This window comes from Phacochoerus africanus, chromosome 10, assembly GCF_016906955.1.
Source record: "Phacochoerus africanus isolate WHEZ1 chromosome 10, ROS_Pafr_v1, whole genome shotgun sequence".
NCBI lineage: Eukaryota > Metazoa > Chordata > Mammalia > Artiodactyla > Suidae > Phacochoerus > Phacochoerus africanus.
The window spans coordinates 48,071,702-48,089,037 of record NC_062553.1 but is presented as its reverse complement, the minus strand read 5'-3'; the positions used below and the strand labels follow the sequence as shown (position 1 = coordinate 48,089,037).

The 17,336-nt window shown below is 38.5% G+C and overlaps 1 protein-coding gene across 1 annotated transcript in view; it reads right to left on the bottom strand.

Moving 5' to 3' along the window:
- The window catches only part of RAPGEF2 (Rap guanine nucleotide exchange factor 2), a 257,528-nt gene that overhangs the window by 51,988 nt on the left and 188,204 nt on the right, over nucleotides 1-17,336 (bottom strand). Inside the window, 1 exon segment of the mRNA XM_047799425.1 lies at nucleotides 5,808-5,939. Within this exon segment, the coding sequence (XP_047655381.1) occupies nucleotides 5,808-5,939 (132 nt within the window).

Genomic DNA, 17,336 nt, shown 5'->3' with positions numbered 1-17,336 from the left:
ATAAATATTGGCTAGCAAATTAGACTGGGTCTATCCATGTTGCTGTAAATGGCATTATTTCATTCTTTTTTATGGCTGAATAATATCCCATTGTTTATGTGTACCACATCTTCCTTATCCATTCCTCTGGTGATAGACATTTAGGCTGCTTCCATGTCTTGGCTATTGTAAATAAGGCTGCAATGAATACTGGGGTGCATGTAACATGGATGGACCTAGAGATTATCACACTGAGGTTAGGCAGTAAAAGACAAACATATGATATCACTTATATGTGGAATCTAAAAAAAGGATAAAAATGAACTTATTTGCTGAACAGAAACAGACTCACACTCTTTGAAGACAAACTTATGGTTACCAAAGAGGACAGGTCGGGGGAAGAATGGACTGGAGGTTTGGATTGGCATATGCACACTATGGTATGTGGAATGACCAGCCAATGGGGACCTCCTGTATAGCACAGGGAACTCTACCCAATATTTTGTGATAATCGATGTGGGAACAGAATCTGAAAGAGAATAGATGTGGGTACATGTATAACTGAACCACTTTGCTGTATGGCAGAAATTGTTACAACATTGTAAATCAACTACAATAAACTTTGAAAATGAAAAAAAGAAAAAAGAAAGACTGATGGATAATGCTGATGATAATTTAACTGAGGCAACAGAGTAGGAATAGTAGACAAAACCATTTTATGTAGAAAGTATGAAAATATATTTGGAAATAAGTATAATGTTTGCATTAAGTCTAGCTTGTGTATCATAGTTCATACTGTTTCTAATTTTACACTAAGAATTTTTTAATTTCTATATAGAGTATACCTAACAGTGAAGAACAATGTTTTAAAGCTTTCCATGTAAATTGCTAGGTTTTTTTTCCCCAAAAAACTAAATACCTAATAGGTATACATATGTCTACAAATATTTATTGTAAGTAAAAATGTCTGTGCTAATTTGATAGGAAAAATAGTTTCATATTTAAATCCTTGTATACTCAATTGCTTATGTCTTAAATATTTTAAAGTATAGACATCTGAATGTTCTCTTCTGCAAATTACCTACTGCTGTCCTTTGAGTATTGCTGTGTTTTGAACTGGATATTTTTCTTATTAATTTGCATAAGCGTGATCATCCATTATACCATGAAGAGTTTGCTAACTCTTTAGTTTATCTGGAATTTAATCTTAATTATAATACAAAGTAAGGTTATTAAAATGACTCTCCCACCCCCAAAGACCATTTACTGAATAATCTATCACTTCACTGATTTGTGAGGTTTCCTCTGTGACATACTACGCCCTTCCTTACACATGGAACTTTGGTTTGCTACAACTCTCTATTCCATTGATCTATTTTTATACAATGATTTCCAGTCCACCTAAGTCACTGCTCTGATAACCCTACCATTTAACCAGGATTTCATCTTGGCTGGATGTTGCACTGTCTCCCATCACCACCTTGAGCATTGTGCTGTATATCACCAATTAGCTCCTACTTTTCAGCTTGCTTCCATTGCCTTCCAAGGTAGCCCCTTTTCCAACACAAGCATGAGTCTCAGCCTTTGAGATGTTACTGCCTTCATGCCTCCTCACTATCACACTTCCAAGTAATATTCCCTGGTCCAAGACTACAATTCCATTCATTCAACACATCTCTCCTGGATGCCTACGATTTCCTGGCACTATTCCAAGTTCTAGAGGGAAGGCGGAAACAAGACAGAGAAGTTCCTGCCTTTTTTTGCGGGGTGGGGTGGGGGGCATACTGAGGCATATGGAGGTTCCCAAGCTAGGGGTCGAATGAATCGGAGCTGTAGTTGCCAGACTATACCACAGCCACAGCAACACCAGGCCTGTGACCTATACCACAGCTCATGGCAACGCAGGATGCTTAACCCATTGAGCGCGGCCAGGAATCAAACCTGCATCCTCATGGATACTAGTCAGATTCATTACCGCTGAGCCACAATGGGAACTCCTGCTCCTGCTTTCTTGAAGCTATCCATTCTGGGAGGCAGACACAACAACTTATAAAGTAATAATCATTTTGACATAAAAAGAATATCCAGGAAAGAAACCAAAATGTAGGACCCGCTTTTCACAGAGGGTAGTATGAGAAGAACTCTCAGAGAAGATGGTCTTTACAAAAGAAGGCAGAAAAGGATAGAGCTAGGAGTAAATGGAGGCCTGCAAAAACACAGCCCTACTACCCTTTGAAAGATCTGGCACATTGTTCAGTCTGTCTTTTACTGCACTCATTTAATAAAGAAAGTCTCAGTCCTGGCGGAAGCCAAATCTCTGCTTTCTTTGTGCTTATTACGGAGAAAATTACTTAACAGGGCAGAGGGAAATCACTGTATTTGATGGCACCCACTCAATTGATGCTCCAATGCTCTGGTCAACTGGCTCTCCTGCTCTCGGAAACTGATTTCCAAACTTCTCTCTCCTTAAAAGCCTCCACCTGCCCACCTTCTCACTCTGAGCCATGGAACTCAGACACATCAGACAGAAACTTCCCACACCAAATCCACTTGGCTATGCCCCTGTTAAAACAGAGGAGTGTCTCTTTTCTTAAAGCTAGTGATTCTACTTTGCTCTTGAATTCCTCCTCTCCCACCCTCTCAGAAAAATTCTACCTTTTTCTCTCCTGCTCACAGCATTCTATTTCAACCTCTCTGTTTCCATCTCAGGAGCATTTATACTCACTCCAACGAGACAGCTTTCTCCCACATCAAAACTGTACAAAGATTAAAGGGGTTACCATGGAGACAGTTGCCCATCACTGAACTGTTCAGGAATAGGATACTGGACTGACAGGAAAGGAGGATTCAAATACCAGGCTGGCACTCAAGCAAGGGCATCTTCTGATTTCTTCTCATCTTAAAAATTTCTGATTTAAAGACAATAGAAATGGTCTATTGGGGAGCTCTAGTCAATGTTAAGTCTTACATTGTCAGTAACTGAATCCTTAGATGCACCTACAGATTCTTCCTTATGAAGGATATAGACTTAACAGGTTACACACCTGTCATCAAGTTTGAAATGAACAGCCTTGGAACTCAACTAAAATGAATCAAAATACACAGGGTTCGTCTTTTTCAACTACACCCCAAGATAAAGTCGGATGGCTGGCTGCATACTCCAGGCCTCTCAGAGCAGTGTGGCATTATCAGCACAGCCTGGATCCTCAGACATCCTGATGGTGGCTGGGACAGCAGGAAGTACCATCAAGGAGTTCCTCAGGACCCTAGCCTGCCCTACCCAAAGGAGGTTGAAATTCCCCTAAGAATATGCCTCCATAAAATACATTAACAACTTACTTCATCCTCATTATGAATTGACCTTTCAGGAGTTCCCCTCAGGCTTGTATTATGCTTGGAGAAAGCAGTGGTAACTGCTATAACCTCAAGCTGTGCACCTACTACAGAGCTTTAAAATGTATGGTCATCTCAAAGTACAGAGGACAAAGGCTCCATCATGATGTTTCAATTAACGTAAGCTAAAGCACAACTTAAACAGTTCTTTGTCTTGTGATGAGGGATACTCTTGAATAAATGTTTAAAAAGTCAGCTTCTAAAAATAGGCATTATGGGGGTTGAGAGGGAGTCATTTTACTCCATCCACCACATTCTCTTCTAACATTTGAAAATTGAGTTACTTCCTAAAGATTTAATTACAGGTTAACACTTAATGCATCATTTGAAAAGTTACTTTAAAGAGCTAGATGAAAAACCATTCTTGATCAGCCAAGAATCTGTAAATTATCATATTTGTGGCTATCACTTAATAGTCAGTGAGCCCTCCACAACACTCTCAAATTATAGAAACGTGAAAACCTAATGGCTCCTTAAGGACTTAAACAGACATGCTTTGCTCTGACTGTATTCCAATTATCTAGTTATTCTAGCAATATTTTTAAAAAAGTAGTAACTTTTCACTGTCTGAATATATCGATGATCCTGAAACACTGTAATGTTTCTAAAGAGAGGCTCTTTTTTGGTCACTTCATATCACAATTCCTAAAGAGCCAAGAATTATACTTTGTCAAGTGAGTATTATGTTCTTTTTGCTTGAAAGGATCTGAAATTCCATATGAGCTATATGCATTGAAAGACTCCAAAAAAGGATACCTTAGAAACCTATACATAGAACTTCCATATGACCCCGCAATCCCACTCTTGGGCATATATCCGGACAAAAATCTACTTAAAAGAGACACATGCACCTGCATGTTCATTGCAGCACTATTCACAATATCCAGGACATGGAAACAACCAAAATGTCCATCAACAGGTGACTGGATTAGGAAGATGTGGTGTATATATATATATACATACACACACACATACATACATACATACACACAATGTAATACTACTCAGCCATAAAAAAGAATGACAATGCCATTTGCAGCAACATGGGTGGAACTAGAGACTCTCATACTGAGTGAAATGAGTCAGAAAGACAAAGACAAATACCATATGATATCACTTATAACTGGAATCTAATATACAGCACAAATGAACATCTTCACAAAAAAGAAAATCATGGACTTGGAGAATAGACTTGTGGCTGCCCAATGGGAGAGGGAGGGAGTGGGAGGGATTGGGAGCTTGGGTTATCAGATACAATTTAGAATAGATTTACGGGAGATCCTCTGAGTTGCATTGAGAACTATGTCTAGATACTCATATTGCAACAGAACAAAGGGTGGGGAAAAAAAATGTATGCATGTAAGAGTAACTTGATCCCCATGCTGTACAAAGGGAAAAAAATAAAATTAAATTAAAAAAAAAGAATACATATATAAAATTAACAGAACACTGTAAATCAACTACACTTCAATATTTTTTAGAAAGTAAATAAATTAACTTTGAATTGCAAAAAAAAAAGAAAGACTCCAAAAAGGACCTTTTTTTACATATTTTAGTCATTTTTCCTACATTTGCATTTTCTAAGCCAATGAAGTATTCCTTAACAATTACAATTATTTTGTTTTTAAAACATTTTTTGAAATTCCATGGTTCTGGTTTCCTTTCTATCCATCAGTATCAAGAACTTACATTAAACATATAACCAAATCTATTGATAATAAAATAATGCAAGAAAAATAATTCAAAGGTACAACCTTAACAGTCTCTTCCTTTTGTCATACCCAAAACTATAGTAAGAAAAAATTACTAAGAAAGCTTAATTCTGAAGTTTTCCCCTACACTTTTAGTCAAGAAAGAGTCATAAACCTAGTATGCCTAGTTTGCCTAGTCAAATTAACAAAATAGTTATAGTCAAGGAAACATTTCCACCATAGCCACTCTATTTAAAATTCTAATAATGTAATAGCAGAGGCAAATACAACTAGACCATAGTTCCATTTGTTTTCTTTTTACGACCACACCTTCGGCACATATAAGCTCCCAGGTTAGGGGTCAAATTGGAGCCACAGCTGCTGGCCTACACCACAGCCACAGCATTGTGGGATCTGAGCCACATCTGTGACCTACACCACAGCCTGTGGCAATGCCGGATCCTTCCTTAAGTCACTGAGTGAGGCCAGGGATCAAACCTGCATTATCACTCAGAGACAAGCCACTGAGCCAAAAGGGGAACTCCTAGAGAGTAGTTCTACTTGCTAAAACAAATATACAACATACTGTATATCTGTGTGCAGCATAAACATTAGCATCTTATGTCTATGTGAGCATATGTGATATATACCCGTGTATTTACTTTATAGAATCTGTCAATGAAGACTCACAGAACTCCCTAGAATACGTGAAAATGAAGTCAATGACAAGGAGATGCCCCCTACCTGGTAGATATCAGAGAGACTGCTGCTTCCAGAGTCACTGGTGATGCTACATCCTGAGTGGCTGGAAGAGACGTGAGTCACCTGGGGATGGAGACTGTCAGTGAGGTGCAGCTTGGTGAAATCCGCAGGAAGCTATGAGAGGAGCAAGAAGAGCCCAGATTACCATCTGAATCAAGAACTCCAAGAAAACACTTAAAAATCACATTATCCTCTACTCCACCCATTTAGCCAAAGCATGATCAGAAAAATTCCTTCATTTTTTTAAAGCCCGTAAGGACTAAGTAGTGTCCTATTTACCAAAGATCACAAAATAAATGTAAGTTTATGGACATTCAATGAACTTTAAATAATACTAAATTTGATGTTTAAATAGGTGGGTTTGGCAGTTAAGATGAACTTGGGTAAGCAGTGACTCCAAGAGCTGCAATTTTCAAATTCTACACCCATGAGCAAATTAGTCGATGACTATGTTAGTCATCACAAAAGCAACTTTGAGACAAGAGACGGCTTAAATAAGTAAAACAGATTTGCGGTTCATAAATGCCCAAATGGTGTTTAAAAGTTTAAAAAAAAAAAAAGAGCATCGTAAAATTGACAAAGTAACTATGCAGGCTCTATGGAGTAAACAGAGAATTCAGAATTGAGAATGTTATAAACAGCATTTACCTAAGTACACACAGACACATAAACATCAACGTTTTAACTGGTCCATGTTTAAACTCCAAATACAAATAGCATCTACCGAACAGATTCACTAAGTGGCTTCTAGGGCCTTCCTACCACCCCTCCCCCCACCCTGCCATCTAGCAGAGAACATGCATCCAAAAAGAAACATTCATAAGTTACTACCAATTCTTCTGAATTCAAAAAGGGCATCATTTATCTGTAATATGATACTTGTACTAGTGGCCAATAATAAACTGACGTTTCAAATTATATACTAAAGGACACCATACACACTAATGATATCTCTCTTTCCTGCCAGCACACTGATCCTACTTGGCTTTGAATAATAACAAAGACTAACTGTTAAAATGACACTTAAGTAGAGACTGAGCAATATTCCCTTCTCTCCTTCAACCCTCCTCCCCTCTACCCTTAAAAAACCAAGATACCATTTCACAGTTTAGAATAAGTCTCACGAGGGAGGTGATTCAGGCTTTGGATAAAGACCAATGGGTCTGATTTCTCCGGGTTCCAAAGAGGAACATTGTATTTCTACCCCTCAGCCATTCATACCTGACTCAGTAAAATAGATTATGATACTTAATAGTATTTATTACATGGATGACTTTGGAGGGCATTATGCTAAGTAAAATAAGACAGAAAAGGATAAATACTGTCTGTATGTTATTACTTATATGTGGGAATCTAAAAAGTACAACCAACTAGTGAATATAACAAAAAAGAAGCTGGCTTGCAGATACAGAGAAGAGAGTAGTAGTTACCAGTGGGGAGAGGGAGGGGAAGGGCATTGTATGGGGAGGGGAAGGGAGTTACAAACTGTTGGGTGTAAGATACGCTCAAGGATGTACTATGTCACATGGGGAATATAGCCAATATTTCATAAATGGAAAGTTACATTTAAAACTGCATTATAAATTTTAAAAAATTTAAAAACTAATACCCCTTTAGAAAAAATAATACTTAATACAGTCAGTGTAGAAATAATATTCTTAATATCATGAGGCAAAGTATACAAAGAAAAGATTTAAACATAAATTTATTAGGGGGCATATGATTAGATGCCAAATAGATACAAAAACATATGATGGAAAAGTTCAGAGAAGTGAGGTGTGTGTTCATAAGTGTGAAATCATTGCAGAAATCACATATATCCCACTATGAATTTTTTTTTAGCAGCACCCATGGCATGTGGATGTTCTCAGGCCAGGGATCAAACCTGAGCCACAGCAGTGACAATGCTAGATCTTTAACCCACTGAGTGACACAGGAACTCCCTATGAAAGTTTTTTAACTGATAATTGAAGATGTTATGAAACATAAAATTGGGAAAGTAATTTCCCCACAAGGAATAGATAGGTTAAAACCCTCTAAAATGAGAATTGATGTGTTTTATTCACAGTGTAGAAGAGTGAAATATTTACAAGATTTCATCAGGAACGATCTGAAGATAAAAGTCTGCCAAGCTGTATTAACAACTATGATTTTACACGACATATATTAGATATTAAAATAATGCATTCGGGCCAGGATAAACATCCTTCATCTCAGCTACATTTAATACAGCTACTCGCTACATGTAATTACAGAACAATAAACTGGTTTCTATTGATTCTCTTTTATAGATAAGACTCCGGTTAACAAAGGCCACATAGTATGATTTTTTAAAATTAGCTTTAATGTGTCAAATAAAGGTGTATTTAGCTAATAAATTTTTATTCACTGGGCAATTATTTATTCACATTTCATAGGACATGCTTCTCTCCATTATTCATCAGCTGTGGTCTTTCCTGACTTAATTCACTGTGCGGAAAGCACTAGGAACTTTGAGCTCCAAATCCCAAGAGAAGAAACATGGGTCCAGCAGTCACACTCCAGCCAGTCCATTCATCTACACTCACAGCCACAGAGAGCAGAATTGTGTGGCTTTTTTAGGCTAAGAAGCATAAGGATTGTTTCCTGAGAAAAGAAATATTTTTATTTTTTAAGAATTCAACTCTATGGATGGACCTAGAGATTATCATATTAAGTGAAGTTAGACAGTGAAAGACAAACATCATATGGTATCACTTATATGTAGAATCTAAAAAAAGGATAAAAATGAACTTCTCTGCAGAACAGAAACAGACTCACAGACTTTAAAAGTCTTACGGTTACCAAACTGGAGAGGTGTGGGGGGGGGGGAAGAGGGATGATCAGGGGTTGGGAGGGGAATTTGTACACTAAGCTATATAGAATGACTGGCCAATGGGGACCTGCTGTATAGCACTGGGAACTCTACCCAATATTCTGTGATAATCCATGTGGAAAAAGAATCTGAAAGAGAATGGAGGTATGTACATGTATAACTGAATCACTTTGTTGTACAGCAGAAATTATCACAACATTGTAAATCAACTATACTTTGATAAAACTCTAAAAAAAAAGAATTCAACTCTAGTGTACAAATACTTATTGAGTATCTATTATTTCACTCTGTTGGGGAGGGAAATGTCAAGGTGAATAAGACATCTCCAATCCCAAATGTAACTTCTACTACCCAAAAAGTCACTGCAATAGGTGTTGTGCAGAACAGAAAAATAAATCAAACACGGCTTTTTTTTTTTTTGGTCTTTTTTGCCTTTTCTAGGGCCACTTCCCGTGGCATATGGAGGTTCACAGACTAGAGGTCTAATTGGAGCTGCAGCTGCCGTCTATGCCAGAGCCACAGCAACGTAGGATCCGAGCCGCATCTGTGACCTACACCACAGCTCACAGCAATGCCAGATCCTTAACCTACTGAGCAAGGCCAGGGATCGAACCCACAACCTCATGGTTCCTAGCTGGATTCGTTAACCACTGCGCCACGACGGGAACTCCAGCTTTTTTTTTTTTTTTTTTTTTAACATGGCTTTTTTTCTCCCTACCACCACTTGCGTTCTTTGCAAACAATGAAATAATGCTATGGTAAACTTAGAGTTGATCATATAAAACTTGGTATTAACTAAATATTTATTTCTATTAGCAGGGATGCCATGTTTAAGAAAGCTTAAAATGCCCTCCCATAGACTGGCAGCATTCAGCAAGTTTTCTGTGCAAACAGTTCCACATATAGAGGGATTTTCAATGTATTTTTGTAAGAAGGTGAGCCTCACAACCTACTCTTTCACTTCCATCTTCTCTCCTTCCTTCCACAGATGGGATACCAGTCCCATGATAAACTGACACCCTGACTGACAGGGCAGGTTGGCCAAGGTTAGGGACTGGGAGAAGTTGTGGAGCTGGTTCTCATAAGAGAAGAGAGTCTGAAATGCACTGATGTGGTTCAGCCACACACTCTGTAGAATAGAGATCTAAGCCTAGACCAAGGGGAAATGGATCTTTCAGAGGGAAAAAAACCATGTGGAAAGTAGGCATCGGGGGGCAAACACTGGGGCAGGTGCCCATGTCCAAATCTCAGGGCAACAGCAATGCAAAGCCCTCATGGTGGTAACTTGTCTGGGTAAAATGTACCCACAGGGAGCTCGACAAACCAAAGACAGAAGATTCATTCATTCCAAGCTTTTCTAGGCTCAGCCCATCGTCTGTCTGTCTCTGTCTATTTATCTACCTACCTACCTAGCTGTTCTTTTTACAGCCAAACTGCATCATATGAAGTTCCCAGGCTAGGGGTTGAATCAGAGCTGCAGCTGCTGGCCCACACACAGCCACAGCAACACCAGATCTGAGCCACGTCTGTGACCTACACCATAGCTTGCGGCAATGCTGGATTCTTAACCCACTGAGTGAAGCCAGGGATCAAACCCGCATCTCCTGGAATACTATGTCAGGTTCTTAATCCACTAACCCACAATGGGAATCCCCAGTGTCCACTTAAATTACTATCAGTATGCTACAGAGTTAAATTTCAGATTAAAATTGGGCTGTAATCTTGTGACCCTAACCTCCATTGATAAATAACAGAAATTCTCTTCAAAAAATAAGAAATTTTGAAGGTGGGACTATATACAATAACTGTCTGAATAAAATTAAATAATAATTAAATAAATTAAAGGGGAAATGAATACAATTTATACATTTTGATCTTAATACCAATATGTTAAATAGTAATTCATTAAGGACACAATTCAAAGTAATCTTATTTACATTTTTAATCATTTGAATGCTTTTAATATTATACAAATTTATTGCTGTTCAAATTTTTCCTAGATCAAACAACATATATTCCTGAACATATTCCACTTGTGAATCATAATTATAATAAATTCCTGTCCAGCAAATTTCTGAATCATAGCTTAACCATAAACACTGCTCGTTACATAAGGAAAACAGGAGTGATATGTATTTGGATCAGATCTTAAATGCATAAAGCAAGCATGAACTTAATCACATTTTTGTAAAATCTGGGTATCAATTGTAGACTTTTGTTGTCTTTTGAGGGAGAAGCAGAGATGCTGAGACAATGAGCTTTAAGTAAGAAGTGTATAGAAGACTTAAAGCTTTTGTGTGAACAGACACTTGATAGTCTCCATTTATTAAGGAGTCCAATGATCGCAATTTATAGAACTGCTAGCTAATAAATGAATTGTGCTTTGAACATAAATGCAATGAGCCTGGATGTCTTGAAGTCTCTGACATCACTAAATAAACAATTGGCTGAAATGGTAAAATTCCTCTAAGTGGTGATAACCTAGCAGAGACTAGGGTGTTGTCTTTCTTCCCCTTCCTGTTCTCCCTGAGACAACTTCTCCACGTTTTCCAGCTCTACCACAACCAGCTGGTGTATCACCGGATGCACAGCGGAAACGTGATAGAGTCTTACGTTCCACTGTGCAGTCCCATCACCTGGGGGCTTCAAGAAATCCAGAAGCTCAAAGCAAAAGGATACAGCCACCTTCAGTGGAAATTTATCTAACTGAAAATTTCCACCACTAATCCTAGGATCACTTTATTTCAAGAAATAGTTACAACAGAACACCTGAGGCTTGGGGCAATGCTTGGAGTCTACCCAATCCTCCTGGCAGTTCATCCTGAGTAAAATCACTACTGGAGGTAAATTAAGCACCAAACCTGGAGACTAAATACCAACTTCATACTAAGATGTATCAGAAAGAATTGACCCAGAAGTTCCCGCCATGGCGCAGTGGGTTAAGAATCCAACTGCAGGGGCTCAGGTCACTGTGAAAGCATCAGTTTGATCCCCAGTTCAGCCCAGTGAGTTAAAGGATCTGGTGTGGCTACAACTCAGATTCAATCCCTGGCCCAGGACCTTCCATGTGGCATGGGTGCAGCCATCCAGAAAAGAGGTGGGAGGGGGCTGACTCAAAGGAGCCCTGTTCTCCCACACCATCCCTGGAATTCTGAGAGTGGTCTCCACACCACATTTTCAAGCTCGGCAGGGAGCAGCTGGTATGCTACTGGACACATTCCCCATTTTTTTTCTGAGATGATAGTGAAAATACCAGCTTCTCTCTTTTACATTTATGCATCATTTACTGAAAACCTGTGCTGTGAGTGACTGAGGAGAAAACACTCAGAGAAGGGCCCAGCATACAGAAGCCAGCAGAGGAGTGTGCTTAAACTGTAAATTACATGTGCCAGCCTCATGTAAGACACAGGGATTCCAGGCTCTAGATTCCTGCAGCAGGAATCCAAGTCAGACACTGGTAGGTCCCTGGGCTGCTCCCAGAAAGGGCTAGCATGGTCAGTCATCATCCAGCTACAGACACTGTCCCCTGATCCACGCGAGAACTCAAGTTGTGTTTTCAAAGCAGGCAAATTTTCTTTCTCTCTGCATGTATACACACACACATACACACACTTTTATTGAAACTGATCTTTTCTAATACTATAAGTTCTGACAGGCTCTGATACGTTTCTAGATACAGCTTGAATAGGCAGGAACATTACGGTAGCTCATTTTATTTTTTTCAATTTTTTAAATATTTTTGCTTTTTTAGGGCTGCTCCCACAGCATATGGAAATCCCCAGGCTAGGGGTTGAATCAGAGCTGCAGCCACTGGCCTATACCACAGTTCACAGAATTGCCAGATCTGAGTCATGTCTGCGACCCTACACCACAGCTCAAGGCGATGCCAGATCCCTAACCCACTAAACAAGGCCAGGGATCAAACCAAGTCCTTATGGATACTAGTTGAGTTCTTAACATGCTGAGCCACGATGGGAATTTCTGGTAGCTCATTTAAAAGACCACTTTATAATATGGTCAACTTTTATTTCTCTAAATCATAGTATTTCTTTAGGAACATCAGAAAATAAGTATTTGGACTCCTGAATATTATTCATCAGAAGTAATTTTACCTTTCTTATACTCCCAAGACATGTTCCAGACCCAGTACTCAACCTTGAATACTTCAGCCATCACTACTCCACACAGCAAAGAGAAATATTTTTCCACGGTACACAATTTCTTTGGTGCATAAACATACATAAAGGCAAGAAACAAAGTTTTCCCTAAAGGGTCATGAAATAATAATTTAATAAATGGATAGATCTAGCAACATTTCCACTAAAATACATGTAGACATTTTTAAATGTTAGTATGACTATGCTTTACAGGAACGGTTCTACAAAAATTTGTCTTATATCTACTGGAGAAACCTACCAAAAAATTAACAATTTTTAAGAACTTAATATTCTCCCAGCTTCTTGCTGGGCTCAAAAGACATAAGCCTCATTTTATATATTGAGTTATTTTCTGTTCAACTTTCTCCTAATTCAAACAACCTTGAGCAAGCTGATTAATTTGTGTTCCTCAGTTTCTTCTGTAAAATGAGTATAGTGTAGTCCAGTGACTAAATGAAATAACAACAGAATCCACCTTGCAGAGAACTCTCCCTTCCCATTACCTCTGCCATTTTTCCAGGTAAGGACTTCATCATCTTAGGTGAGAGAGTTTTCTAATTTAATGGGGGGAAAAAACCTAACTTATTTTTGATACTATCATACCTAACACCATCATTATAGTGATTTCCTTATTATATATTCCTCCAAAAGTCTGCATATTACATTTTAAATAAATCATATATTTATATGATAGAGCTCACTGCTTAGAATACTGTACTAAATTTTGCAAAGTAAATGACCTTACTGTCACAATATGCTTACAGTCCAATTATTCTCTTTTAAAAACATTCAAATTTTTGCAGCTGAGAAGTCTCTCAAGGTGATAACACCTTAGGCAGCGTGTGCATTTGGGTGAACAGCCTTATTATGTTTGACTATAAAAGCCTTCACAAGAGTCATGTACTTGGCCAAGACACTGCTGCCAAGGAGGTGTGGTTCAACCACAAAATGTTATTCTTGCTTCCCTGAGCCAACTGCCTCCAGAGGGCAATCTGAACAAACACCCTGTGTGGGGGGGATGGGGGGTCAGGGTGTACAAGGGGGGGTCGTGTTTTATTCCAAAAATTCCTTGCTACTTTCATACATTAAAATAATGTTTGGGAGGGATGTCTAACACAGAAATAGTTTATATACATTAAAATTTCACATGTCTTTCTGTCCAACTGTCCAAATACAAACCTTTATATGGTTTCTTGGGGGGGGGGGCATGCCTGAGGCATGCAGAAGTTCTTAAACCAGGTATCAAACTTGGGGCACGGCAATGACCCAAGCTATAGCAGTATCAACACAGAGTCCTTAACCACTAGGCCACCAGGGAACTCCAAAACGTTCTGTGTCAGAATCAGCTTCTGCAGTGTAGTGGTGACCCATCCCTCTCCCCAGGGTTTAAGGCCACTCTCATGTTTTTTAAGGTTGGTAACACATGAATGAATGATCAACTGCACTGGTTACCGTTGTGTGAATTACATCTTGCTAAAAGGTAATTTCTACATTTATGAAATAGGGATAATCAGAACACAAAAAGAACACCTAGGACCCTTGCTGAGGAAAATAAATGATCAAAACTACTAAATTAATTGTCAGTCACATTATTGGCAGAACAAAATCTTGCCTGATATATAATACTCCTAACATCTGACAATCAAAAAAAAAAGTCTGTGGGCACGCATGCACACACACACACGCACACACACACAGAGTTACTTATAAGCTAGTCAACTGATTTCATCACCTTAAAGAAAGACACCCGGCACATCAAGGCCAGTTCTTTAATAAATATTGGAACCACTGAACGTTTGTCATTTGACAGCTGTATTTTCTCAAAATAAAAATGTTTACCTGCGACCTAAAATAAAACAATGTAATTTTCCACAGAAAGACTGACGTACTTGACTAATTATCATATATATATATCACCAAAGGAAATGTCCTGTTGTCTAAGAAACAGTTTTATGATTGTTTTTAAGCAATAGCTACTACCAGTCTCACCATACATACACACACCCCATATAATCCCTTTTTCTTTTAAATTTATTTGCAGCTATTAATAATCACTGATCTGAAAAGCACACCTTTCTCTGAGGGATTTCAAAAAAAGTTTTTTGTAGATCATTCAGTCCAGATATTTTCAATAAAATACATGGTGAGTGTTGGTACTGAGTCAGGCAACTAACAAGTCATTTTCTGAGCAGCCTTCCCCTTTGTGCACAGTCTCCTGTTAGTGAGAATTACTGCCGTTATTGGGGGGAGGGCATTGCTAGGCAATGAATATGTGCTATGCTGAATATGTGATGCCTGTTTGTTCTAACACTTAAAAAGAGCCCAGATACTGCACGTCATGCTGAAGAAAACAAAGCTTGCACAGCTCCAGTGGCTCCAAAATCTATATCCTTTTTACTTTGCATCCTGACTTAGAAATTTATTATTAGGAGCCATATTCTAGCCAATCAGGGCACCCATCTTCTCCCTTATTTAAATAGGAAACAGCCTAAAAAATTTACACGAATATAATGATTGCTTTATTTCCTAATAGGAAATTCATCTCAATAAGTATACCTTTTAGCAAAATTTGTAATTATCCATATAGTAACACTGATTACATTCACAGTTACTAAAACTTGAGGTCTTGTATTTTCCTGGGCCGAGCGGAATCAGTGCTCTGGAAGTATAATCCCAGGAGACAGAGGGGAGCTGCTGGTGACACCAGAGGACAGTTCCTAGGACCAATTAGACAACAACTTTGATGAGCTCCAGAGGGACTGTTGCCATTATCCCAGCTGTACAAATGCTCATGGGAGCATGGAATTAGGGAAATGAGGGTTTAAAGTCACGGAAAAGACTCCTATGGGATCCATGGATGCTCCTAGGCCAGCTTCTTTGTGAACAAACATAAATAGTTGGTTTGGGAGTTCCCTGGTGCCATGGGTTAAGGCCCCAGCATTGTCACTGCTGTGGCTCAGGTTTAATTCCTGGAACAGGAACTTCCACAAGCACAGGCATGGCTGAAATTTAAAAAAAGAAACAAAAGAAAGCTTCTCTCAGAATTATAGATATTCTCCCACAAGTAATTTTTAACTCTTAAAAAGTTATAACATGGAACTATATCAATCTCTTGTGATAAAACATGATAGAAGAGAATATGAGAAAAAGAATGCAAAAAGTAAAAATAAAAAGTTATTATAAAAGCCACCTGACATCCAAACACAAATGCATTTAGCCCTCTATACAATAAAATACCATAAAATGGGCCGAGATGGGAGAGCTATTCACCAATGTCCTCCTCTTCCAGGGAGGACAGCTGGACTGCATTTTCCAACTTCCCTTACACATGTGCCAACACAGTTGAGTTCAAGCCTGTGGAATATGAGCAGAGGTAGGGATGCTCATACACTTCTCGTCCACACCCTACTCATTCCCATCTTCTACAGACCAGCCATCATCTTCCCCTTGCATCAAAAGTACAGCTATCAGAAGACAAGAGAAGCTTTGCATGGAAGGTGAAACAACTGGGCCATAAAACAGAGGGTCCTGGATCCCTGAATCACTCCTTAGAGGGAAACGGCAAAGCAGTCAAGAGTACTTGCTTCAGATTTTGTACAAAAGAGAAATAAACTTCTATTGTGTTTGAACCATTATGGTTGGTTTGGTACAATGGCCAGTATTATCTTCACTCATACAAATACAAATACTATGATCATTTTTGTGACCTATTTACAAAAAAAAAAAAAAAACCTTGACAGTGAAATTCTAAATTCCTTCAGAAGAAGCATGGAGGGCTCTGATAACATCCAGACCTCATAGTACTGTGTGCAGTTTGGATAAAATAAACATTAGAGTTCCTTTACTTATTCAGTCAAACACATGTACTTATTCAGTCAAACCACACTGCTGTGGTGTGGGTCGCTGCTGCAGTAGGGGTTTGATCCCTGGCCTGGGAAATTCTACACGCCATGGGTAAGGCCAACAAAAAGGGGGGGGGGGGACCCACTTTATGCCAGTATGCCAGGCACTGCTCCTGGCTTTCTAATATGGTAATAGGTGGGATAAACTCCCTGCTTTCATGATCTTACAACTAGTGGGTAGAGACAAACAGTAAAAGAATATGGGTAGAGACAAACAGTAAAAAAATAATGAAGAATATAAAAGAATAGTAATTGTCAAATAGGGCTAAGTTTTGTATTTAGCAAAGATTAAAAGAGACTGATGTGACAGTGACTGGATAGCCAGGAAAGCTCTAATACCTGATAATGAGATGAGAAAACTCATTTTTAGACTCTCAGTTATTTCCTAAAGGGAAAAGTCTAATCATACCATTTTACTAGATACATATACCATTTTACCTAGTGTCTGTGTGTGTGTGTGTGTGTACACACATATCTATACATGCACATACATCTTGTATATAAGATACATATGTTATATACATACATGTACATATACACGTACTTTATGTAACACATATATTACATTTCATATATTTGTAAAGTGTATGTTATATTT